Source organism: Nannobrachium achirus, assembly GCF_963921795.1.
Source record: "Nannobrachium achirus genome assembly, chromosome: 15".
Classification (NCBI taxonomy): Eukaryota; Metazoa; Chordata; class Actinopteri; order Myctophiformes; family Myctophidae; genus Nannobrachium; species Nannobrachium achirus.
The window spans coordinates 53,545,726-53,572,598 of NC_137822.1; the positions used below are offsets into that span (position 1 = coordinate 53,545,726).

Consider the following 26,873-nt stretch of genomic DNA (forward strand, 5'->3'; position numbering starts at 1 on the left):
AAACGAATAACAGAGGGGGTCGCGGGTTCAAAAGCCCCCTTTATCGCCTGAAGACTGGGGGGGGCAATGCCCTCTCCGCACGCGTGCACGCACGCACGCACACCACACACGCACGCATGCACGAGCACACACAACACACACATACACACACAGTCGCGCGCGCGCACACACACACACAGCTAAAAGACAAAACATGGATTATACCCAACTCCCTGACTGCGGCCCTCATCTAGGTCACATCCAGGGACTGCTACAACACAAACAAAAAAAACAAATATATACACCGTCACACGCCAAAACCGCTCTGCAGAGTGTGAGAGACCGTTGTCCAACCACTGGATGACATTTTGAAACCTGGATTCTGAACAGTGAAGGTGGGTGGGGGCACAGATATAGAAAAGCTAGATATCTCATCCGCCGCTGCAGTGCAGTTCATTGGTGCGACCAGGGGCGTCACAAGGGGTAGGAAAGTGGGACTGAGTTACCAGGGCCCAAGTTGGAGGGGCCCTAGTAACTTTAGCTATTGAAAAATAGCAGATATACAAGCTCACAGCGCGGCACCGAGTGCCGCGCTGCGAGCTTGTAGATCTGCTATTTTTGAAAAGTCATGAAAATGTGCGCAAATCTTTGAATATATGTATTTTTTAAGTGAACATTTGTAACTCAAAATTTTGCTTCTGGGGGGTCCCTGGAACTAAATATTTTGAGATGGGGGGTCCTTCACATGAAACATTTTGAGCATCACTGACAGGGAAACATAGGTTTCTTGGCACACATTTTCACGATTTTTCAAAAATAGCAGATCTACAAGCTCGCAGCGCGGCACTCGGTGCCGCGCTGTGAGCTGGGGGGCCCGCAGTGAATCCTTGTACCCAGGGCCCAGAATTTGGTGTGACGCCCCTGGGTGCGACTGGTAAAACAGGACTGGCGGATGTGCGTAACTGTGGAAGGCACTCTGCTGCCCCCTGCAGTGGGAAAGAGGGAGTCCCGCATCTGATTGGGCCTACCGAGCATCCCATTCTGTGACGCACAAGGAAGCGTCCTTCAGAATTCCGGAAGCTTGCCAGTCCTCTTTTACCAACGCCTCAGAGCCGGAGGAGGCGTCTACCTTTCTATGTCTATGGGTGGGGTGGGGGGGGGGGTGACCTCCTACACTTCTCCCAAATCAATTCTGACTTCGATATCCTCCGAATTCGGAGCGTCTCCTTTGTCCTAACGAATCAGAGATGGGCGACTGCGAGGAAGTATGATGAAAAGCACCTGGCAATTACAAGATAATATGCAGCGATTGTGGAAAAAAAACTGGAATGTCAAAGTCTGATTTTGTGGGTGGAAAACCCCTCATAAGTCTGAGATCTGAAGTTGCGTTCGAGAGAACAAACAAACAAAAACCTGCAATGCTGAGATAGCTATTGTTGGAATCGCAAAAGCGTCATTTTGAGATGTCGGAGGTCACGAATTTCCCCCACCTCCCACGAACAATTCAGGTCTTTTCCAGTGGTTCTCAACCTTTTCAGGCCGCGACCCCCAGAATAATCATATTTTAACTGGGGACCCCCCACACTGACGAGCACTAAGAGTTGAGGCATTACATTTTGTATAACGCGGTTCTATAGTGAAAATAGGTGATCTACATGCGTTGCGAGGTGTTGTGAGATCGTCTATTTTCACTATTTCTGCCTCTAATATTTGACAATTTAGCCAATGTTCAACAAAAAGTCCTTAAATTGTCACTTTAGAAATGTGCAGATACCCTCTATAGTCTATACTCTTAAACTTTGTTTGTTTTGTTCACTGTTGAGTGAGAAAATGTTGTAATGTTGCACATTAAGTTAATCATCTGGGCAGCCCCCAAAATAATGTGGGGACCCCCCTGGGGGTCCCGAACCACAGGTTGAGAACCACTGTTTTATTCTGCAATTCAATCATGTGGCAGAAACTTATATTCCAGGAGAGGAACAAACCATTTACCCACAATCCCCCTCAACCGTCATAAACATTTAAAAGTACATCATTTTCCAAAAAGAAAAAAAAAACACAGACCACAGAAAAGAAACCAGAAAACATTTTCTACAACCATTTCTCTACCAAAACAAACAAACAAACAAACAAACAAAAATATCCAATACGAAAAAGGAAAAGAAAAAACCCACATCGCCACCGATAAAAGATTCAAAATATCATACAAAAAGAAAAGAAAAAAAGACTTGCGAAAACTCATAACTAACGCAGGATTTTTAAGGCACGTAAGGAAACGAAGAGAAGTTCAATCTGTTTGGTTTTGGGGGGGTGGGGGGGGTGTTCTGATAATTTTTTCCGAACAGCGAGTAGGAATTCCTTTTTTTTTTTTTTTGCGGTTCATCCGATTGCTTTTTTCCGTCAACGACGACATTTCGGGAGACCAGTATCGTCTTGGTGGTTCTAGAGGACCATTTGTTGAACTGGTCGTCTCTCTTTGTCACCTGATGGTAGAAGACCAGTGGGTCGTACTGGTTACCTGACGTAGAAGAGTAGGGTGGCTGTACGGGACGGCTCCCAGTTGCCTTGACAGTAGCAGAATGAATGGTAGGTGGTGGTCGTACTGGGCGGCACCCCCCGGTCACCTGACGGTATAGGGGATCAGTGGTCATGCTGGGCGGCCCCCCCAGTCAACCTGAAAAAACCTCGCTCCCAAAGGAAACGACCCGACTTAGAAAGAAAAAACCCAAAGATTATCCACCCGCTCCAACTGCCCCCTCCCTCGAGTTTGTCTGCGTGGCGATCGTTTGTTGAAAAATCGACTCCCCCGCCACCCCCCATAGTGGTACAAAAAACCCAGCAAGTTTTCACATTGAAACTTTGTTTTTAAAAAAACAACATCAGAGTGACGTATGGGAACTCTGGGATTGGAACGAGCGACCCGAGGGTGGCTTCGCCTCTTCTTCCGGGGGAACGGAGGAACGTTTGCAAACGTCAATGTCGCGGTTGTAGACATGGTATTAGTAGTACTAATAGTAGTAGTAGTAGTAGTACTAGGAGTAGAAGTAGTAGTAGTACAACCTGAATGAAGGATCTTTACCTTATCGGTAAACCATTTTTTTCTCCATCGTAAAGAAACATCTTGTGGGCTGAAGAGGGCAGGGGAGTCGGGTTGTCTTTCGGAAAACCCATTGTGAAAAAAAACCAAACAAAGAACTATTCAGGATTTTACAGAACGACAAAAAGGGGTTTGTCAGGGGGGCCGCAGAAATAAATCGAACACACACGCCAAAAGGGTCTCGAAAATCACAACAGTGGTCCCTTCCACTTTCGGGGGGAGAACTAGACAGCGCGAGGGGTGGGTGTGTGTGTGTGTTTTACGAGGAGGCCCCAGAGATTGGGGGAGCCTGGGGCAACAAGCTCCGAGGATCGTTCCCCCTTGATGCTACACCGAGGGAAGGTAGTCTCTTCTGTCGGGTCAAGACAGATTTCTGCATGGATGAGGATTTTATGGAGGCACGAAGGCTTGGAATTGGGAATTGCTCACATTCCTATCGGTTCCCTTGCCTCTCCCCCTCCTCCTGTCCATCCCATGCGGTTGCCCATAATGAGGCAAGTTGCTCGTCTGCCTTGCCAGAGGAGGGTTGTAGTCCAATCAGAAAAAAGGCTGGGAAAACAAGAAAATGTTTCCCACAAAAAGGCCGGTAAGTCGACAAGTAGACGGCCCCAGCGACTAGCTGAACGCTGCCCCCCAAAGCTAGTACTCCACAAAACGACTAGTCCACGTTCCCAGTCCGCTAGTCCAAAAAGGCAACTAGTAGCCATCTATAATCAGCTTGTCGGTTAGCTCGGTCAGTCGGCTACCCAGTCAACTGGCCAACCAGTCGGGCCATATTACGAGTCAGTAAATAGTAGAAGGGGGGGGGGTAGAGTAGCTGGGTGACTAGTCCAGGTAGTAAACAAGTCTAGGATGTGAGCGTCCTCCGGGAAGTCTAGGATGAGAGCCAATCAACCAGTATAGGAAGTAAAAGGTCAAAGTTTGTATAGTAGACATCAATTACTAGCTGATATATATATATATACATTAATCACCCAAATTCACTTAATTAAAGTACAAATACTTAAAAATACATGTAATAAAATCACATGTAATATACCAGTAAAACCAGCTGGCTTTTTTACCAGTAATGGTTGATTGGTAGTAGCAATGACAGTTAAGTTACTTAATATGGTATAATAACTGGTTATTACATTCATTTTACTAGTATGTTACTGTTTATTACATCTATTATTACATATATTTCCCTGGTATATCACTGGTTATGGCATCCATTTTCCTGGTATATATTACTGTCGTGTTTCGATCACAATTAATAATCTGGGATTTCAATTGATATCTAAATTTCATGTGTGTTCGTCCAAAAGTCATAGTTTAGGGGATAGTCGCGCTAATGTCACAACGTCCGAGTCGAAAGCTCTCCATCAGCCAAATGTGCATCAAGAGGGGGTCGACGTCATTGTCTGTCAAAGGGGTCCTAATAGGTCAACTGTTGGTCCGTCTCTCCTGTCAGACGAAGAAGAGGAGTCACAGGGTCGTCGTGCGGCGGCCGAGGTCGACGGTCGCACCGGGGGGAAGGCGTCAGATGGTGGATTTGGAGAAAGACACGCGGAGGTGGTGGTTTTCTGAAAGGTCGTGATTGTGGAGGTCGATCAGCGCCTGGATGGCTTCCTCCACCGAGGCCAGCTGGATCAGTGCCATCTTTCTGTCTTTCCTACACGTGGGGAGAGGGAGAGGGAGGGAGAGAGATGGGGAGAGAGAGAGAGAGGGAGAGGGAGAGGGAGAGAGAGGGAGAGGGAGAGAGAGAGACAGTGACAGAGAGACAGTGACATCATTCCCCAACAAATCCGACCCAACCAAATTATGAATCAACAGAAACAAAAATATGAAAACTATTGGATAGAAACAACAAAAACACAAAGTAAACTAAATTGCTATCTGGCCCTAAAAAGACAATACACCGTGGCAGAATACCTGAGCATGGTGACTGATAATAAAGTGAGAAAAACCTTAACAATGTACAGACTCAGTGAGCACAGCCTGGCCATCGAAAAAGGCAGACATGGACAAACCTGGCTGCCCATAGAGGACAGACTGTGTTCTCACTGTGGTCAAGGAGCGGTGGAGACAGAGCTCCACTTCTTGACTGCATGTGACAAATACAAACAAATAAGAGAGGAATACTACCCTAAATTCACACAAATAACAAAAATAAAGATACAATTCGACTCCATCCAGGCAATCCCCTATTTACTAGGTGAGAAAGCCGAATGTTCAAGGTTGGCAGCAAAATATGTAGCAGCCTGTCACAAAATGAGGGACAACGGGTGAACACTATAAGTGTTGATCACTATGAATAGACTAATGTCATTTTGCTTATATTTTTCTTTGTTTTGTTCATATTGTTCTGATTTTGAATATGTATTATTTATATTATTATTTTGTATCATACTGTATTGTAATGCTTTGGCAATGTAAGAATGCTTGTCATGCCAATAAAGCTTATTTGAATTGAATTGAATTGAATTGAGAGAGAGAGAGAGAGAGAGAGAGAGGTTTGATTAGAGCAGTGGTTCTCAACCTGTGGGGGTCCCCAGAAGTTTAGCTAAATGTTAACACTGTTTTCTCACTCAACAGACCAACATACAGTAGAAGTGTATACAGGGTATATGCACATTTATAAAGTGACAATTTAAGGACTTTAAATTAAAGACCTTTTTTAGTACCTCTGGTCAAACATTGGTCAAATTGTCAAATATTAGAGGCAGAAATTGTGAAAATAGCAGATCTACGTGCTCACGACGCCTCGCGACGCGAGGCGTTGTGAGCATGTAGATCGGCTATTTTCACAATGGAATAGATCGAGTCAAGCTAAATGTAATGCCAACTCCTACAATTCCCAGTGCCTGTGCTGGGTGGGGGGTCCCCAGTTCAAATATGATTATTTTGGGGGTCGCGGCCTGAAAAGGTTGAGGACCACTGGATTAGAGAGAGATCAAAATGTTGTCAGTAGCTAGTAACATTAGAAGTGGTACTAGTACTAGTAGTAGAAATAGTAGTAGTAATAGCAGTAGCAGTAATAGTTGTCCTAGTAAAAGTGTTAATTGATAGTAGTAGGAGCATTAGAAATTAATTAAAAGTAGTACTAGTACTGGTAGTAGTAGTAGAAATAGTAGCAGTCTCTTCCCCCCCTTACTTTAACCCCACCCCCTTGTTTCCCCTATCCTGTACATATAGTGTTTTTATAACCGCGACATTATTGCTTTATAGTTTTCTTTGCTTGCTATTTATTATATCCATGAATTAAATTCCAAGGACTTCCAACGTAAAAAAGTCCATGAAAGGACTTATTTGGGATGTTCCTTTTAGGCAGGGTGTTTAACTGTACTCTTGTACTGTACGACATTTCTATTGTATTGACTATACTTGTACTGTTCTCCATTTTTGTCTAATAAAATAATCAATCAATCAATCAATAGTAGTAATAGCAGTAAGTAGTAAAATGGTGCATTTATAAAGCGCTTTTATCCAAAGCACTTTACATAGATTGTGCATTACATTCACCCATTCACGCACACATTCATACACCGGTGGCGGAGGAAACCATGCAAGGCACCAACCTGCTCACCGGGAGCAATTAGGGGTTCAGAGTCTTGCCCAAGGACTCTTCGACATTAACTCAGGGGGAGCCCGGATTCAAACTGGGAACAATTCGGGAACCCTTCGTGCTCTAATAACGGTTTCTCTACCCCTGAGCTATGCCGCCCCACAGCAGTAGTAAGTCCTAATAGTAGGAGCAGTAGTACAAATAGTAGAAGTAGTAATAGCAGTAATACGTGTCCTAGTAGTAGGAGCAGTAGTAGTAGTAAAACTAATACTCACTGGAAGAACTTGAAGGCCTTGACACTGTACCCACTGCTGGAGAACAAATCCTTCAACATGTCATCCGTAATGGAAGGACTGACAGAGAGACAGACAGACAGACAGACAGACAGACAGAGAGAGATATTAACTTAACTAGGCCTTACCCGTTCAAAGATATGAGCTCCAAAATGATGTGCAGTGTGTGGGTTATGGGATGTGCACTGTGCACACAGTATATGAGGGATGGAAAGTAACTTTAACTGGTGCTTGCATGATGTAGGAGCATCAATGTAAAAAACCCGTTTCGTTTAATGGCTACAGAGATACTGTTCCCCCCCCCAGCCCGCCCGCCCACCCACCCGCCTGCACACACACCCGCCTGCCTGCACACACACACACACGCACACACACACACACACACAGAGCTGGTTAAACATTTTGCCTCAAGCTAGATGCAGAATAGATGTGCCTCATGCTAGATGCAGAATAGATAGTAGATACACCATAAAAATGCTAATATACAGCATACGATTTGTGAAAGTGACAAACGGGCTTCACAGTTATGTCAGGTGTGTTCATATGCTTATGGTGATGCGATTTCAGATCAATTGCTCCAGCCACTGAGGAGAAACGCTGTTTCAGACAGACAGACAGACAGACAGACAGACACTCACTCACTCAGACAGACATTCGCAAAATTATAGTATAGATTGTAAAAGACTATCCTAGTCTAGACTAGACTAAACTTCATTCGCTGCTCTGTTTCTTTCTGTGTTCCGTCCGACTAGGGCTGTCACAATTATTACATAATCGTCTAATCGCAATTATTTGACATAATCACAATTATTTTTCTTAATCGTCATAATCAGTTCCATGTTGGAAAATGTTCATATATATTTTTGAAAGTAAAAAAAATGTGGAAATAGCAGATCTACAAGTTCACAACGCGTCGCATATTTCCACTATCAGTGTTCTTTTTTAAATATAAAGTTGTCAAATATGTCAGGAATTTCTTTGTATTGCATGTGTCATATCATCTACCATGTGCAACTTCAAAGCCTAAAACAGAAATGTAATTGTCAACGACGAAAACACACTTAAATCGTTAATCGCAATAATTTCAGTGACAATTAATCGTCAAGTAAAATGTCATAATCGTGACAGCCCTACGTCCGACGTCGTGAAGGAACGGGTATTCGTGCCCAACAACTACTAAGTACTGATATCTTACGGAATGTTAGACAGGTGGAGGGTTGCAGACGGAGGGAAAATGTTCTGGAAGTTTTTGGAGCCGGGCTTCTTGAAGCGGTGGAGCGGAGAGCCAGAGTAGTCCTTGGTCAGACCCTGGTCCTCCTGTCCTTCCCTGGGGAGCTGGACCGACTGGTGTCTGGACAATGTGACGCGGATGGTCTTGCCGTGGAGACGCTGGCCGTTGAGGTGGGACATGGCTGCAACGCAAGACGCACAAGGCAGGCATTGACACTAAGGCTTGCCCACCTGCCCCCGGCAGGTAAATAAAACGTTTGGGCAGGTGAAGTTTGCTTTCAGGTTGCCCGACCGGCAAGAGAGGGGACGCAACCGTCTATAAACACAACACCAGATATCTGTCTAAACACCTGAACGTGGCCAGAGCGCTCTGTCTTCTGCTCTGTGGAATGTAAAATAAGAGCACTGTTTACCTATAATGTGCTTAAAAATACTTAAAAATATAAAATAACAAGTGTGAAACCGTATACATATTCAATCATAGCTATCTAGGGATTTGGGATTTGGAGGTATTGAGGTATGACATTTTATCGCACAGCCCCAGAAAGTAAATAAATAAGTGTTAAATTGAGCTATAATTAAAATCGTACCTGTCATTTTATAATAGACAATTTACTTTTTGGGCAAGTAGAACATGACCTGTACTTGCCCTACGGGCAAGTGCTTCTGAGACCTTAGTGTCAACCCCTGTACAAGGCAATGGATGAGTGGTGACGTGCTGCTAGCTTACTGAGGTAATAATAATAATAACTAGAACTGCACTCTGTCGAGGTGCCAAAATGCGCCTCACACTCAAGCAGGCCTACTTGTGCGCAAGCAGAGCGCGCCACGAGGTGTACGCTGCTGGCCTCAAGTCCTGAATGTCTTTGCCCGTTATAGCCCGGCAGCTTAACACTTAAGTTGCAATGAATTATTCTCTTTGAAGGTCCAAGATGCCTATGCTCTCCATAGACTTCCATGTAATTCATAGTGCACGGAACGTGCACGCCCATGCCTAGATCATGCACCAGCTTTCAAACAAAAAAATCCGCTTGGAAATCCGTTCAGGCATTCATGATTTAGCAGCCATTATGTTTTCTTCAGATGTAAACAAACATGGCTGCCATGTTTGAAAGAATGGGTTGGTATGGGGGTTAAACATCCAATTTCGCGATCGTGATCATGCCTATTACATTTCTGGAGGTCCAAAAACCCTTTTTTTTCTTTTTTTTTTCTTTCTTTTTTTAATCTTCAAAAACGGCCAAAACTCGGGAAACTCTGGGTTGGCACCAGAAGTGTTAAGTCAGTTCTTTTGGAAGAATTGTTCACTTTGTGATACAAGCACCACATTTTTCTCTGGACCTACTTTTTCCAAAAAGCAAGTTAGCCACTCAAAAAATGGTGGTTTTGGTTTATGGTTTTTCCTGTATAGTAAATTCAATGGGACCCCAATCCTTTTTTGAAAAATGGTGCCCATATTGCATTTCTTTTGAGTGGCTAACTTGCTTTTTGGAAAAAGTAGGTCCAGAGGAAACTGTGCAAAATGTGGTGCTCATATCACAAAGTGAACGATTGTCTCACTAAGGTGCCGGGCTATTAATGAAGACATTATCAAGAGTGCTCTTATATACCAAACTCTGCTGACGTCATCACCAGGAATGCTGGTCCCTCATTGGCTGTTATCCATCACAAACAAAGTCAAGTGACAAAAACTAACCACGTGTCATCCCTATTTTGAGCATTTCATAGCAGGCGAACATTCGGTGAAAATAGGCGATAATTTGCAGAAAGATTTCACAAGTGGGCATGTGGAGTTTTTGGTATTGTTACATCCCTCCACCGTGATAGTGTCTATGGAAAGAAACCTTTCCACGAGCCTGTGCTTAGCCTATATTAGAGGGAAGATCAACGTTCACCTTAACTATGGTCTCAGTTATCCAATATGTCAAGGGCAATGATCTCTCTCACTTAATGGAGGAACCAGGAGTAGGGTAGCCGCAGCCTCTCTGCAGTCACTTGTCCGGCCTTATGGCATGGGACTCTGGGAGTTACTGTTAATGATATGTGCTCTATGTATCATAATTATTTAATATTTTTATGTCTGTTAATGTCAGGTATTGTATGGTGTTGTATTCTCTTTTCTTTTCTTATTTTCATGTTTTGTCTGTAAGTAGTCGTTTTTATTGTCAAGTAAATGTTGTCTTGTACGTCAAAAAAATTAAAAACTAAATAAAAATATGGTCTCAGTTCAAAGATGCTACATTTAACCCATTAAAACCAGGAAAGCATCTGTGTCATTTTAGATGTAACCACTTTATCCATTCTTTGATACATTGGCTATTCACAAGTAGCAGATATACGAGATTGTAGATATGCTATTTTTTGAAGGGCAGGGGAGAGGATAGGGGAGCAGAAACCTCCCTCAGTAGCTCCTCCTAAGGACCATAAAACAGCCTGTTGATATTATACTCAAAAAGAGCCCACGGATATGGAGCAGTGCTAATTTTGCTCTATATTTAGTTTAGTCATAGTCTTTGGAATAACATGTTTTAGTCATATTTCAGTAATCTGAAAGTTTTCGTTTTAGTCATATGATTTTAGTCGACTAAATCTACAGTTGATTTTGTGAATAAAAAATGTATTTTGGTAGGCCTAGATGGTGCCATAATGGCAGATTTTACACTTGCTGAAAACAAGCGCGTAGCTGATCTAAGTGTCGCAGCGAGACGTGTTGTGAGCTTGTAGACCTGCCATTTTCAGAGCAAATACAATCACTTCACAGTCTTTTGGTTCTACTGGATCACTTCTCCACTAGTCCCAACATTTTAGTCTAGTTTTTATTTGTTGACAAAATTGTCTACTTAAAGTCATCATAGATTCGTTTTTATTTTGTTGAAAAAGGTAGATGACAAAAAAAATCGTCATAGTCAACTAAATTGACACTGCATGATGTAATAAACAGCGTTTTCAGCTAACATTGCGATAAGTGATTAGTTGAACAGGTTCTGTACCGAGCTGGGCTTGAGTTGCATCAGCCATCTGGACCAGAGCGTTCTCCTTCTTGTTGAACAGGATTTTGACTCTGTACACGTCCCCATACACACCTACGGAAAGAGGTTCAGAATGAGGAGAGAAATTGGTTCAGAATCTGGCAAGAGAGACATTGGTTCAGAATGGAGAGAAACATTGGTTAGAGAGAGAGAGAGAGAGAGAGAGAGAGAGGGAGGGAGAGAGAGAGAGAGAGAGAGAGAGAGAGAGAGAGAGGGAGAGAAAGATTGTTTTTTATCATGAAGAAAGTAGGGCTGTCACGATATGACATTTTACATGACGATTAATTGTCACTCAAATAATTGGCGATTAAAGATTTAATTGTGTTTTTGTCGGTGATAATTACATTTCTGTTTGGCTTTTAGGCTTTGAAGTTGTACATGGCAGATATGACACATAACCTAAATATACAAAGAAATTACTGACATATTTGACAACTTACTACTTAAAAATAACTTTGATAGTGGAAATAGCCGATCTACAAGCTCACAACGCGTCGCGATGCGACGCGTTGTGAGCTTGTAGATCTGCTATTTCCACTATTTTTGACCTTTTTTTAAATATATGAACATTTTTCAACATGGAAACGATTATGACGATTATGAAAAATAATCACGATTATGTCAAAAAAATCACGATTAGACGATTATGTAATAATTGTGACAGCCCTAGAAGAAAGAGACTTACCAAATAGGATGAACAGGCTTTGTGGGTTCACAGCCTGTAAAAGACAAGTACACATGTTAAATATAATAATAATAATGATGATAATAATCACATGTACTATGTAGGCATTTAATGTGAACTATGTACATTATGTATTGTGTGTGTGTGGGTACCTCTGGGTTCAGATTAGACACCAGTAACACAGCGTGGCCCATAGGTGGACCGTGGGCGAGCGACATTCGACTGACCGAGGCAGAGAGAGAGAGGGGGCCTGGTATCGTCTGCATTGATAGCCCTGAAACAATGGAAGAAGTAGTCCTTTAAGGCATTTAGGCCTAGAATTATTGAATGCTTTAACTATTGAAAAATAGCAGATCTACAAGCTCACAGCGCGGCACCGAGTGCCGCGCTGCGAGCTTGTAGATCTGCTATTTTTGAAAAAGTCATAAAAATGTGTGCAAATCTTTGATTATATGTATTTTCAAAGCGAACGTTTGTAACTCATATTTTGTTTCTGGAGGTCCCTGGAACTAAATATTTTGAGATGGGGGTCCGTGGAAAAATACATATCATTTTGGGGGTCTTTGACATGAAAAAGTTTGAGCACCACTGACATAGAAACATAGGTTTTTCAAAAAACCTTAGAAGGATTTAGGAGACACTTCGGGTCAAAATATTTAAAGAATTGCACACGTTTTCACGATAAAAAAAAAGAAAAGAAAAGAAATAGCAGATCTACAAGCTCGTAGTTCAGAACATATTTAACTGGGTTAAATATGTTCATATGTCATTGGCAACATTGGGAAATATGTGTTACAGAATGTAGCATTTCCTTAACCCTTTAAGATCTGGAACGCATCTGTGTCGCGTTAGACTTGAACCACTTCTAACCGCTATGTTATGCTTTAACTATCGAAAAATAGCAGATATACAAGCTCACAGCGTGGCACCGAGTGCTTTGAATATATTGACCAGATTCGATGTCTTCTGAATCCTTCTTTTTAATCAGTGGTTCTTAAAACTTTTTTCATGCCAAGGACCCCCAAATGTCCATGTATTTGGCCGCAGACCCCCCCCCCCCCCCCCCCCCCCATCTCAAAATATGTTGTTCCAGGGTCCCCCAATAGCAGAGATTTGAGTTACAAAAGTCCGCTTTGATAGCAGATCTACAAGCTTGCAGCACAGCACTCGGTGCCAATTCCTCGGGCACGCAGACATACACTAACACACACACACACACACACACACACGATCCCAATTGATTAATTCGTCTGATTCTATAGTACGAACATACATTGTATGATTGACTGGCCCTGTAGCTCTGAGCCCCTGGGCTGTAGCCCTGTGAGAGCCTATGTGTTAACCCATTTAGGCCTGAACACATTATGACGCAATATTTTATGCTTTAAATATAAAAAAATAGCAGATATACAAGCTCACAGCGCGGCACCGAGTGCCGCGCTGCGAGCTTATAGATCTGCTATTTTTGAAAAATCGTGAAAATTAGAATTTTGACCCGATTCTATAAGTGTCTTTTGAATCCTTCTAAGATTTTTGGAAAAACCCTATGTTTCTATGTCAGCAATCTGGCTAGCCATCGTCAAAGAAAAGGTCCTTTTCACTTAACTGAAGCTCAGTTAGTCTGTTCTTGAGAGACTACTATGTCAGTGGTTCTCAAACGTTTTCATGTGAAGGACCCCCAAAATGACATGTATTTGGCCACGGACCCCCATTTCAAAATATCTAGTTCCAGGGACCACCCAGAAGCAAAATGTAGTTACAAACGTTCGCTTTAAAAATACATATATTCAAAGATTTGCACACATTTTCACAACTTTTTCAAAAATAGCAGATCTACAAGCTCGCAGCGCGGCACTCGGTGCCGCGCTGCGAGCTTGTATATCTGCTATTTTTCACTGGTTAAAGCAGTCAATAATTCTAGGCCTAAATGGCTAGTGGTAGCAGCAATTCTACAAGTATCAGCAGTAATACTACTAATAGCAGCAGTAATACTACTAATAGCAGCAGTAATACTACTAATAGCAGCAGTAATACTACTAATAGCAGCAGTAATACTACTAATAGCAGCAGTAGTAGTACCTGCACCCTGAGGGAATGCCATGGTAGGAGCGAATCCCGCTCCATACGGCGATGAGATGATGCCAGGACCTGTAACACAAAGAAATCATTATTATCCACCAATCACGCGGCTGATCCCAGGTTCTGCAAACAAGCTCGTTATCTGAAGAGTTCTCAATGGCAACCCAAGCGACACAAGGTATTTTGTTCCCCGAGTTAGGAAGAATATGGCAGCGTTACCGAGTGTGACAGGGAGAAGAGAGCAGAATTCTGGGAAGTAACTCACATGGATAACTCACATGGATTTTACACTGGCCTTCAATCCGATCTGGTTCAGTAGCGACACTCACCCTTAACCCTGCAAGGCCCAGCGTTGCTTTTTGGCAACGTTTTTTAAATCATTTTAAAAAAAATGTTATAATTAGTTTTCCTGTTCTTTTTTCACATTAACATCATCATTAAATCCTATTGTTTAGTATTACAATGCCATTGGCCACGATATTTGCATATAAATACGCCCCACAGAGGCTGATATTCACACTTCCCAGAGAATTTGAAATTCCAGCGTCTGGACGAACAACATCTCACTTTTTAACTGAAGCTATTCCTCACAAAAAGTAAAGTAAAATGCCTGTAATATTGTTTTTCGTGATCATTAGAATGTCTAGAACATGTACATGTGTTATTATTGTGAACCCAAAATGCAAATTGGAGCATGATTTATGATTTATGGCTATAAAACCTTACAAAAACATTATTACTTTTTTAACATTACATTTTCCTGTGATTAGGACTCCTACAACACCATCTGATTTTTTTCAATTTTTTTTTGGCCAGTAGAAATTAATTCGGGCCTTGCAGGGTTAAAGGGGCAACACCGGCGCCATGCTAACCTTTTCTGTATCGTTCCAATTTTAGTTTGTCACAATGCTTATCTTCTCTGAATCTTATTTTTTTTGGGTGGACAAATACACTGGGAATAATAAAATATTATGGAAAAAATAGATTTCTTTTTAATTTTATGGTGGGGCCCCTTTAAAGGACCCCCCGATGAGATCTGCTAAAGCGGATCGGCGATCAGGCACCATTAAAGCACCGTAAAGACCCTCAGCTGGTTCTGGTATGATGGAATAATGATTGGTTTCCCTTATAAGACCCAGATCTTACCGAAAGCCATCCCGGGGTCCATGCTGGGCTGCTGGTCGCCAGACGGCAGGTCCAGGCGAGTGAAGTCACGGCTCTTGTCGTTGTTGTACTTGACGTTGAGGCTGGTCAGCTTGGAGTACTCGACGCGCAGCGTGCAACACGCGTTGTAGATGTTCTGCCCGTCCAGGCTCTGGAGGTCAAAGGAAAAGTACATCGGTCAGTCACATCAAGCAGATAACGATTTCCTTATCATCACAACCGACAACTATCCGGTAACGTGTAGATGATTATTGGTTAATGGTTATCGATCACAACTGGCAGACAAGAAGGCCTGTCACAATTATTACATAATCGTCTAATCGTAATTATTTTACATAATCACAATTCTTTAGTCATAATCGTTTCCATTACAGGAGAACAGGCCTGACCCCACTATCAAATGTCATAAAGTACAGAAGATGGATGTGGATTGGCCACGTATGCAGAATGGACCCAAGTGCCATCCCAAGAGTAGCAATGAGATGGACACCACCAGGGTAGAGAAAAAGAGGCAGATCCAAAGAGACCTGGAGAAGATCTGTGGAGAATGAAATGAAAGAAGTTGGATGGACTTGGGGCCAGGTGCAGCATCGGGCAGTAGACAGACAGCATTGGCGTTCATTGGTGAAGACCTTTTGTGCTACCCAGCACGAAGAGGATTAAGTAAGTAAGTAAAGTAAAGGTGGTTGCACACTGCTGCGTTTTTCGTTGCGAAATGCGTTTTTCAGGGCAAGGAGAGAGAGAGAGATAGAGAGAGCAAGGGACCGAGTGGCGCGTGAAACGGGCAGCAGTGTGCAAACGTGACTGACATCACGTGAGGTTGATTTTTGAGCGGTGGTCACAACGCTCCTATACGTGGCCGTGTGTGTGGGTCTGTCTGTCTGTCTGTCTGTCTGTCTGTCTGTATGCGTGTCTGTCTGTATGGTGTATGTAGCCTGTATGTAGTACCTTTTGTGACCACACATGTTAAGGGAGGGGCGCTGTTGTTCAGGCCAGGCCAGGCCAGACACCCACCCACCCACACACACACACACACACACACACACACACACACACACACACACACAATATATATATATTTGTTTTGCTGTTGCGCAGCCTCCACGACCACCGCTCAGTTCACACGGGTGTGATTTTTAATTCACGCTCCGAAATTCACTCCGATATTCGGCCCGAAAAACGCAGCAGTGTGCAACCGGCTTAATCGTTTCCATGTTGAAAGATCTTCAAACATAGTGGAAATAGCAGATCTAAAAGCTCACAGCTTGAAATATCTTTTCCACTATACATGTTCTTTTTGAAGTATAAAGTTCTCAAATATGTAATTTCATGTCATTTCTTTGTATAATTATTAGGTTATGTGTCATAACTGCCATGTGCAACTTCAAAGCCTACAAGCCAAACAGAGATGTAATTGTCAACAACAAAAACACAATTAAATCGTTAATCACAATTATTTGAGTGACAATTAATCGTTGTGTAAAATGTCATAATGGTGACAGCCCTACAGACAGGTGTATCATTATCGGTCACAACAAGCAGATCATTAAGGCTTATGGGTTTCCTCACCATCTTGGCGTTGTGGGCATTCTGGGCATCGCTGTACTGGAGCAATGCCTGGAACTGGTTGTTCCTCGTAAACGTGATGATCTTCAGCACTGTTCCGAACTTAGTGAAGATCTGGACGGACAGATAACACACGGCAACAAAGACAAGTTGGAGTATTACAGGTACTAGGAATTAGGGGTGGGCGATATGGAAAAATGCAATATCACGATATTTTCCCAAGCTGTATCACGATACACGATCTTATCTTTTTCACGTTGTTTTTTATGGTTATTTTTTCAAGTTACTTAACAGTACAACCACCAACAGTTCAAGGTAACAAAAACTAAAAGAAAAAGGAGTAACAGTCCATTTAGACCAGTGGTCCTCAAAGTGGGGTCCAGGGACTCTGGGTTCCTTTTGGGAGGTCTAAATTTGACCCTTGCGGGTCCATTTGGTTTCATTTGTATACTGTCAGAGTTAAGGGGAGACCTTGACATTTTAAAGTTCGAGAACAACTGATTTAGACAAAAATGCAGGTTTAAATGAATTCTGCAATGAATTTCTGTATTAACGATTAAACAGGATGTTTTTATAAGGCTCCCTCCCGCATTGTATCACGATATATACGATATCTCTGAAAAGGCATATCGTGGAGACATTGTATCGTATCCACAATATTTATCACTATTTCGCCCACCACTACTAGTTATAGCATTACAACTAGCACTGCTGCAAGATAACCCCATGAACCCTCGCATCCCTTCTCTGGGGTGAACAGTAGGCAAAAACAGCAACATATCTACATTCTACAAGCTGATTAACGCGTCGCAATGCGTGAGCCGACATGCACATGTACAGTAGTGACAGCTGCTGAACCAGTCCAGAGCCGCAGGGCCATTCCAGCATGAACTTTATCTTGTTGCATTTAATCAACATATGTATTAAATATCCAATGCTGCTGGCTGCCATCAAATATTAAAGCATTTCACTGCAATAAGACGGTTGGCTTTGTTACTAGTACTGATGCCAGTTGCGTAACATACTGTACACCAGAGGGCTTCAACGTTTTCAGGCCAAGGACCCCTTAGTTGAGAGAGAGATGAAGCAGGGACCCCCACAACCTGTTCATAGATTCCATATAGTTTAATCGTTTGACAGCACAATCATCAGTGTATTTTGGATTCATGTCAATTTGTGTTTTCAGTTGTTTAACCACTTAAACCGTCAATAAACTTGACCTTTCACTCTGTACTTAGTCTGCTCTTGTTCCCCTCTACACCAAACCTCTTTGCCAAAAACAGCCGATCTACAAGCTCACAACGCCTCGCAGTGAGCTTGTAGATCGACTATTTTTGGCTAAAGTTCTCAAAATAAGGACACTAGGGTTCAAGTGGTTAATATAAAAATGGAGAAAAGAGTTTCTATCACACAAAGATTTGGAGGACCCCCTGTAGTAACTCTGAGGACCCCCTAGTTGAAGACCCTTGCTGTACATGCTCTACATGCTCACAACGCCTCGCAACGCGACGCGTCGTGAGCATGTAGATCTGCTATTTTCACAATATTTATCTGTGGAAACCGAGTCACAACCGAGTCATAACCTACAATTCCAAGTGCTGGTCAGGGTGGGGGTCCCCAGTTCAAATATGTTTATTTTGGGGGTCACGGCCTAAAAAGGTTTGAGAACCCCTGGACTAGTAGTACAAGCAATACTTGTTTATCCCATTTAGAACGGGTACACATTATTGTGTATCATTATTTTATGCTTTAACTATTGAAAAATAGCAGATATACAAGCTCACAGCGTGGCACCGAGTGCCGCGCTGCGAGCTTGTAGATCTGCTATTTTTGACCCGATTCTATAAGTGTCTTTTGAATCCTTCTAAGGTTTTTTGGAAAAACCTATGTTTCTATGTCAGCAATCTGGCCAGCCATCGTCAAAGAAAAGGTCCTTTTCACTTAACTGGAGCTCAGTTAGTCTGTTCTTGAGAGACTACCATGTCAGTGGTTCTCAAACCTTTTCATGTGAAGGACCCCCAAAATGATATGTATTTGGCCACGGACCCCCCATCTCAAAATATCTAGTTCCAGGGACCACGCAGAAGCAAAATTTGAATTACAAGCGTTCGCTTTAAAAATACATATATTCAAGGATTTGCACACATTTTCACGACTTTTTCAAAAATAGCAGATCTACAAGCTCGCAGCGCGGCACTCGGTGCCGCGCTGTGAGCTTGTATATCTGCTATTTTTCACTGGTTAAAGCATTCAATAATTCTAAGTACCTGATGGAGAACCTCCAGCGAGACGGGGTAGAACAGGTTCTCCACGATGATCCTCAGCACGGCGGTGCTGTGGCCGGGAGGTGGAGGCCCGCCTCCTTCCACGCCAGCCACAGGCCCTGCTCCCCCGGCCGCCACCATGTTCCCAGCATGCATCGGGGCGCCGGGCAGCGTGTTGACGGCCTGCAAGGCCGCCTGGGCCCTCTGAAGAGATCAGAAGAATAAAAATTTAACCGCTGTTTTTAATATCTATTTTTCATCTATGGATAAATAAACAACATTTACCTTTATTTTTAAATGATTAAATTAGTCATTACAGTTTACAGTTTGGGAATTTAGCAGATGCTTTTAATCCAAATCCACTTACAATAAGCAGGTAATACATCAATATAATAAGCAAGATAATACGTCAGTACATCAACAACAATATAACAATGCATAGGAATATCAATCTAGAAAAAACAATGACATAGGTAGACCACGCACCTAATCAGTAAAAAAAACATTTCTAAAACCTAAAAATGCTATTTATCATTTATGTTAATTGACTTATTTTTAGAGTTTTCTTTTAAAATATTTTTATTAGCGTTTTAGGTATGGGGAAAAGAAGGTTCAAACATTGCGTGAATAGAGTCAACCGAAGACGCCCGGGAGAGCAGGATCGTGGCCTCACTCTAACACCAAGGATGTTGAGACGACACCCCGCAGTAGTCCTGACAGACCTGGACTATGCGGATGACATCAGCCTGCTCTCCAAACACGCGGAACAAGCACAGGAGCTCTTGAGCAGAGTGGAGTCAGAGTGTGCCAACCCTAACCCTATAACAGGGTTCCACAATTAGTTTTCCCCAAGGGCCGAATTATGTCTCGGGTACCAAGCCGAGGGCCACAACATTGCAGGGGTGACGGTGGCGTTCCCGCTACTCCAGCGACAGTTCAGATATCGTTGTTGTCGGAGGAAAATCTTGTATGTCCAAAACCGTTTGTTTTGCATTTATCATTTTAAAAACGATTTAAACTAGTAAAAACAGCCGATCTACAAGCACACAACGCCTCGCATCGCCAGGCGTTGTGTGCTTGTAGATCTGCTGTTTTCACTACCTTTGTGCGACGGCCTTGTATGATGAAGCAGGGCTTTACTTTGCGAAAGAACATACACATTTGGAGATACAAGGTTTCCACTCGACAACAACGATATACTAGTGTTGTTGCTGCTCTTATACCACCATTATTACTGGGGTTGGTGGGGGCCAGACAGTAGCCCCCCACGGGCCGCAAATAGCCCGCGGGCCGCCTATTGGGGAACCCTGACCTATAACATCCAATCAGAACATCCACCTCTGATAACAACAGGGGGAACTGCTCTGTCATGTCATTTGTCACATTCCACGCAATTTATAGGCCCTGTTTGTGCCAGATTACATTTTCTGCCATCGTTTTTCTTCAAAACACACTTTTTGCTACTACACCTACAGATTCTGTCCAAAACTCGGTACGCAATTATCTGGGGGGTCATGTGATCAAAATGAGTCAGATAGTTGGCTATGACTGCCTTCCATGGTTTGCGGGCCCTGGGAAGGCAACCCGGCCTGGCAGAGACCTGTGCTCAGAGGAGCACACTTTTAGTATACAAGTCTTTTACAAAATGAATGTGTCATGTTTGCTTTTTTTATTACATCAAACTTACAGCCTGATTGGGCAGGTTGTCAGTCTTGAGCTGTCGGTGGTTGGAGAACTGGATGTAGATTGGCTGATTGCGCAGGTGGGCGGGGGCTGCGGCATAGTAGTTCACCATGGCGACCGCCGCCTCCTCGGAAGCCATTTCCAGAAATGCCTGGAGACAAAACACACACACACACACGCACGCACGCACACGCGCGCACACACACACACACACACACACACACACACACACAGGTAAAAGCATTGAAAATTAAAGGGGAAACAAATTGTAAATAGGATGCAAATAACAGATTTGATTACATTGCTAGTCCAGGAAGTAAGACTACTATAGCAGTAACAGTAGTAGTAGAACCAGCAGTAGCGCTTGATAGTTAGCTAAAGGAGTAATAGTACTAGCATTTATGGCGACCGTAGGTCGCAGTTTAGTATCAGAACCGTCACATCCTGTCCGTGTCTGTATGGGTAACGCTTGTCTTTTTTGTTGATTGACTCTCACGCTCTGACATCACTGTGATGTCAGGAAAACCAAATCCCTTTTATGCCCATCTATGGAGATCCCTGTGATGCCAGGGGAACCAAATCCCTTTTATGCCCATATATGGAGATCCCTGATGTCTTCAATATTCATATGGTCCGATATACAGTACATCACTTGCCAGATGGCCAAGACTTGGCGCGACCTCGCCCTTTAGAGCAGTATTAGTTGTATTACCTTCAGTAGTACCTCAGTAACACATTATAACCAAGAAAGCATATCGTTGTTGTCGGGTGGAAACCTCGTATCTCCAAGTTTCATGTTCTTTCGCAAAGTAAAGCCCTGCTTCATCATACAAGGCCGTCTCACAAAAGTAGTGAAAACAGCCGATCTACAAGCACACGAGGCGTTGTGTGCTTGTAGATCAGCTGTTTTCACTAGTTTATCATTTTAAAAATGATAAATGCAAAACGAACGGTTTTGGACGTACAAGGTTTCCACCCGACAACGACGATATGAGAATGTTTATACTTTGGCTATTCAAAAATAGCAGATATACAAGGTCATAGCACGTCATGAATGTAGATCTGCTCTTTTTGAAGAAATATTGAAAATGTGTGCAAATCTTTCATATAAATATTTGTAAGTGAACATTTTTATCTCATTTTTTTGCTTCTGGGGGATCCCTGGATCAAAATATTTTGACATTCTTTTTAGAACCACTGACATACCGCACCATACATTTTCTGGAAGCTGTTAGGAATTAGAAGACATTAGGGCATTAACGAAAAAGTCGACTCAGTCGTCTTCATTACACAAGTCGACTCCCACCAGAGAAAGTCGAAAGTCGAAGTTGTAAAAAAAAAATATATATATACTTTCTATTGTGAAAACATTAAATCACAATGTTTTTCACACTGTCTGCTTCTATATATTTGACAATTTGGACAATGTTTAATTTGTCATTTTAGAGGTATTAAAAAGTCCTTAAATTGGTACTTTAGAAATGTGAAGATACCCTCTATACACTTAAACTTTTTGTTGGTTTGTTTACAGTTGAGTGAGAAAACAATGTTTCACATTAAGTTAATCATCTGGGGACCCCCCAACATAATTGGGGGGTTGTGTGTGATGTGATGACGTCATCAAACGATAAAGTCGACTTCGACTCAACTTTTTACTGAGTCGAGTCGACTTGCAAAAATCACAAGTCGTTATTGCCCTAGAAGACACGTGTAGACGTGGTCTCAGGTCTTAATTAGTTAGCTACAGCAGTAGTAATAGTAGTACTACTACTACCAGAATTAGAACTAGCCCGCAGCCAGCCTGGGATCAATAAATCCCATTCCGGTGTCTGATCCGGTCAGGAGCGGAAACAACTTATCGTCATGTCGTAGTCATCAGGCTGCCGGAAACACCAAACCGTAACCACTGGTGCCTTGCACCTCCAAAATGGTTAAAATTTGTATAATCATTTAGTTTCTTTTGGTATAATAATCGCTTGGTATGTTCATCTTGTATCCTAATTCGTAGCGCGACTAGCGAGAATAAACAACTTGATTTGCATTGTTACGAAAATAACGTTATGTCACGTTGAAGTTTGTTGTAGTAGGCCAGGGGTTTTCAAAGTGGGTGACGGGGCACCCTGGGGTGCCGTGACGGCAGTCCAGGGGTGCAAGATCATTTGATAATATTTGGAATTTATTTGGACACTTGAAAAAATATTTAGTATCATTTTAAATTTGAAGCACAAAGTTATTTTCAGTCAGTTCTAACCAAAATGGCTATTATCTCAACGTTTTCCTCGCAACATAATCACTAAAATATCGTCACTGTCGGGCAGAAACCTCGTATCTCCAAGTTTCAAATGTGTACGTCTTTTGGTAAAGCAAAGCCCTGCTTCATCATACAAGACTGTCGCACAAAACTAGTGAAAACAGCCGATCTACAAGCACTTGTAGATCGTGCTTGTAGATCTGCTGTTTTCACTAGTTTAGTAAATTTTATAGATGATAAATACAAAAAGAACGGTTTTGGACATACAAGGTTTCCACCTGACAACGACGATATGCTATAAATATAAGGTGCGGGGAGTGAAAATTATAATGTAGGGGTGCCTCGGATTAAAAAAAAAAAAAAAATGATGGGGTGCCCTGAGACAAAAAAGTTTGGGAACCCCTGCATTAGGCAGCCGGAACCAGCCAACCACCCTCCCTCTTTTTTTCTTTTTCTAAAGCGGATCACACGGCTAGTTATAGAGCGAGTACCAGGCTTTCCTCCAAGGTGGAAAGTCTGGTGAGGTGACGCGAGGTTACTCTGCAGCAGTACCTGGTTTTTGGCTCTTAGCATCAACAGGTTGGTGACCTTTCCAAAGGGAAGCCCGAGAGAGATCACTTCGTTCTCAGAGACGACGGCGGAGACGCGACGGAGGTGCAGCACTCTGGACGGGACCGACTGAGCGCGCTCACTTTTGAAGAGTCTGTCACTGCCATTCGCTGACAGAGGGGGGGGGGAGAGAGAGAGAGAGATTGTTGTCAGTACAAAACATACATGTATCCATATTAGTGCATTGGAAGATCACACAGGATGGGAAATATTGTGTACTAATAAAACGCATTTAGGATAAGCAGGGGTCGTCAACGTTTTCAGGCCAAGGACCCCTTAGTTGAGAGAGAGAGAGATGAAGCAGGGACCCCCACAACCTGTTCCATATAGTTTCATTGTTTGACAGCACAATCATCAGTGTATTTTGGATTCATGTCAATTTGTGTTTTCAGATATTTAACCACTTGAACTGTCAATACTTAATAAACCTTACCTTTCACTCTGTACTTAGTCTGCTCTTTTTCCCCTCTACACCAAAGCTCTTTGCCAAAAAATAGCTGATCTACAAGCCCACAAAGCCTCGCAGCGCGAGGCGTTGTGAGCTTGTAGATCTTCTATTTTTGGCTAAAGTTCTCAGAATATGGACGCTAGGGTTCAAGTGGTTAATATAAAAAAAACGTTTTCACTCAAAGATTTGGAGGACCCCCTGTAGTAACTCTGGGGACCCCCTAGGGGTCCCGGAACCCCATGTCAAAGACCCCTGGGCAAGTGCATTGCCATTTAGTGATATAATAACCAATAAATCACTAAATGCCAATGGCATATTTTCGCAAATTGATTCTAAAACAGGCAACCCATGCAAGGACTTTAAAATGGGTATAATCAAATGTGTGCACTATTTATGTCTGGTCTTCGTCAGCACACATGCAGCTGCATTCTGCTAGAGTTGTAACTGACAAACTGCCTTTTTTGGACACCAGACATGAGAGCATTACAGTGATCAAGACTGCAAGTAATAAAACCATGCATTATATTACATTATATTTTCAGTATCAGCCTGAGAGAGAAATGGTTGAACTCCAGCTGCAATGTAAAAACCTTATTTTTGTATAATACAGGCTTTTAAAGTTATAATGCACTTCAGAAGGATTTACGTGTTGTAGAGGACTGAACATTTTCACAGTAGGTAGGCTAGGCCTATACCATTCAATTACTTAGGTTTACAATTTAATTTAACCCATTTAAATCCTGGTGCTACCTATACATTGTTTTACCTTTAACACATCGGGTGCCCACGTGGTGTCTACACGCCAACCTCTTTGATGTCGCTGGAGGCCCAACGACGCGTTTGACGCGTTGTACAGTAAACTATACTGTACTGTGCTACTGCACTTGGCTACCGCGGTGATGAAACAAACTCCATTTCCCAACATGCAGCGCGCAATTACGTCACCCGGACGCGCCGTCGGCCTCGTTGACTTCCTGTCTAGTGGCTGCACAAAAGTGCTTTTTTCTACGGATTCTCTTCCTTTTTTCATTTTTTTCTCAAAACGGCAGCCTCTTCTACCGGCCGTCACACAAACAATGTGGCTCAGAATTGATAAAAAACGGTCCTGACTGAAAGAGAAGATTTTCGCGAAATAAACAGGACATACTCCGATTACATTTACTCGGATTACTTTTCTCGCCAATACTCTCGCCGGTAGGTAAAAGGACGCGTTGCCATGGGCACCAGCAAACACACACACGTCATACATCCGGGCACCCGATGTGTTAAGGCCGGGTGCTACGTCTGTGTCACATCAGTATTTGCTATACATATACTGTAGCAACATAATTAATTTTACATTTTTGGAATAAGAAATTGAAGGTTTTCAGAAACCTCATGTTAGGTTTTAGAAGGCATTTTCAGAATCGGCCTCAAGTCTAAATGGGTTAATGTTATGTTTGCAGGAGGGATTATACGCCACACCACGTGTGCATAATATTTATCAGAATCTTTGTATTAACTGATGAAAAGTAGCCATTAGCAGTAATATAGAAACAATGCCTCCCCCAGTAGCAGTAATATAGAAATGTAGAGAACATTTAAATGCATCGCGATGCAAAGTTGAATGGAATTGTTAACTGGTGAATCGCAATTGAATCAAATCATGATGGCCAGCTAAGTTTTTAGATCTGTTGGGTGCTTGCAGATCTGCTTTATTTTTTATAGGCCTGCTATTTTATCGCCATTGTACATCGCCATTGTACATGATTTCACTGTAGTAGTAAAAACTGAGAGATTTCCGCTTTCAAAATACATTTTTTTATAGCTCCAGAAGCATTAGTGGCTATAGCGGTTAGCCTGGACTTCAGAAAGGAGGACACTTTCCCAGGCTCGCTATGGGTAACAACACAGATTCGAATGTGTTTACACCAGTGGTATCAAAATGTTTCATGTGAGGGACCCTCAAAATAATATGTATTTAGCCGCAGCCCTCCCTTTGTAAAATATGAATATTTATATATCTAATTGTGGGCTCACTGAAAGGCGAGACCAGTACTTACCATACCAAATCTTTATAGGTCAAGTTTATTCTCCTCAAAGAAATTACCGACAGTACAAAGGCTTAGCCAATGACGAGTAACAAGTGCGACCTGATATAATTAACAACAACATGTGGGCTCGAGACCAGTATGTTATATCAGTATGTTATACCAAATCTTTATAGACCAAGGATATTCTCCTCAAAAGAATTACCGACACGTAAAGGCAGGCAGGGCCCTTAGCCAATGAGGAGCAGCCAAAGGGTAGGGTCTTTATTTCCATACATGGTGTTCCATGCAACCCCACACTGTTTCAAGGAACAGTATTTCTAGTTTCAAGCCATTGCACTTTCTTGTGGTCTAAATCCTTTTATTAGACCTTGTATATGAACCGTCCTGTCCTGCTAGTATAGGCAAACTTATAATACAGTATTCAATCAATCAATCAATAGCTTGTAGATCAGCTATTTCTTGGCTTGTTGTTGAAAGTAATTATTCCAGAGTTAAATTGTCCCAAAGTACAGTAAATCTAATCCACACTCTGGTATGAACTGGCATATCTGAAATAATAAAACAGAGAGAGAGTGGAAGAGAAGGGGACAACTCATGGACATAGGATACTGGATAGCTCTGCTGCTGTCAATTGGGGATCCAACAGGATGGGGGAAAATGAGAGGGCAGGCCTATCTGCAGACAGTTCTCATTCAGATTGAGTGATTCGGTCAGTCAAATCATGCCGTTCCATCGTGGCACATTTCCTTCAATCATTTACGCTAAATGAGGTTTTCTGTTTTGGCATCTTTGGGCATATCTACGATCTACCGCAGATTACCTGTGTTACAACTACTGTACTTGGCGTCGGTTCCATCCTAGCCAGTATTTTCTCACTCCACTCAGAATCAAGCTGGGAGGAGCGTTCTCAGTGTGA

At 42.5% G+C, this 26,873-nt stretch overlaps 1 protein-coding gene across 2 annotated transcripts in view; it reads right to left on the reverse strand.

The window, feature by feature from the left end:
* Window positions 1–854: 854 nt before the first annotated feature.
* Window positions 855–26,873, reverse strand: part of ptbp3 (polypyrimidine tract binding protein 3) — a 35,272-nt gene continuing 9,253 nt past the window's right edge. Inside the window, exons 3-14 of one of the 2 annotated variants that reach the window (XM_080743100.1) lie at window positions 23,420–23,586; window positions 20,621–20,767; window positions 18,937–19,137; window positions 16,673–16,783; window positions 15,086–15,254; window positions 13,946–14,008; window positions 12,013–12,134; window positions 11,861–11,894; window positions 11,137–11,229; window positions 8,112–8,328; window positions 6,899–6,976; window positions 855–4,730 (exon numbers count right to left, since the gene is read on the reverse strand). In XM_080743100.1, coding sequence (XP_080599226.1) covers window positions 4,598–4,730; window positions 6,899–6,976; window positions 8,112–8,328; window positions 11,137–11,229; window positions 11,861–11,894; window positions 12,013–12,134; window positions 13,946–14,008; window positions 15,086–15,254; window positions 16,673–16,783; window positions 18,937–19,137; window positions 20,621–20,767; window positions 23,420–23,586 — 1,535 coding nt within the window. In that variant the 3' untranslated portion in view covers window positions 855–4,597. Of the gene's footprint in view, window positions 4,731–6,898; window positions 6,977–8,111; window positions 8,329–11,136; window positions 11,230–11,860; window positions 11,895–12,012; window positions 12,135–13,939; window positions 14,009–15,085; window positions 15,255–16,672; window positions 16,784–18,936; window positions 19,138–20,620; window positions 20,768–23,419; window positions 23,587–26,873 lie in introns of both variants that reach the window. The other variant, XM_080743099.1, reaches the window with a different exon arrangement.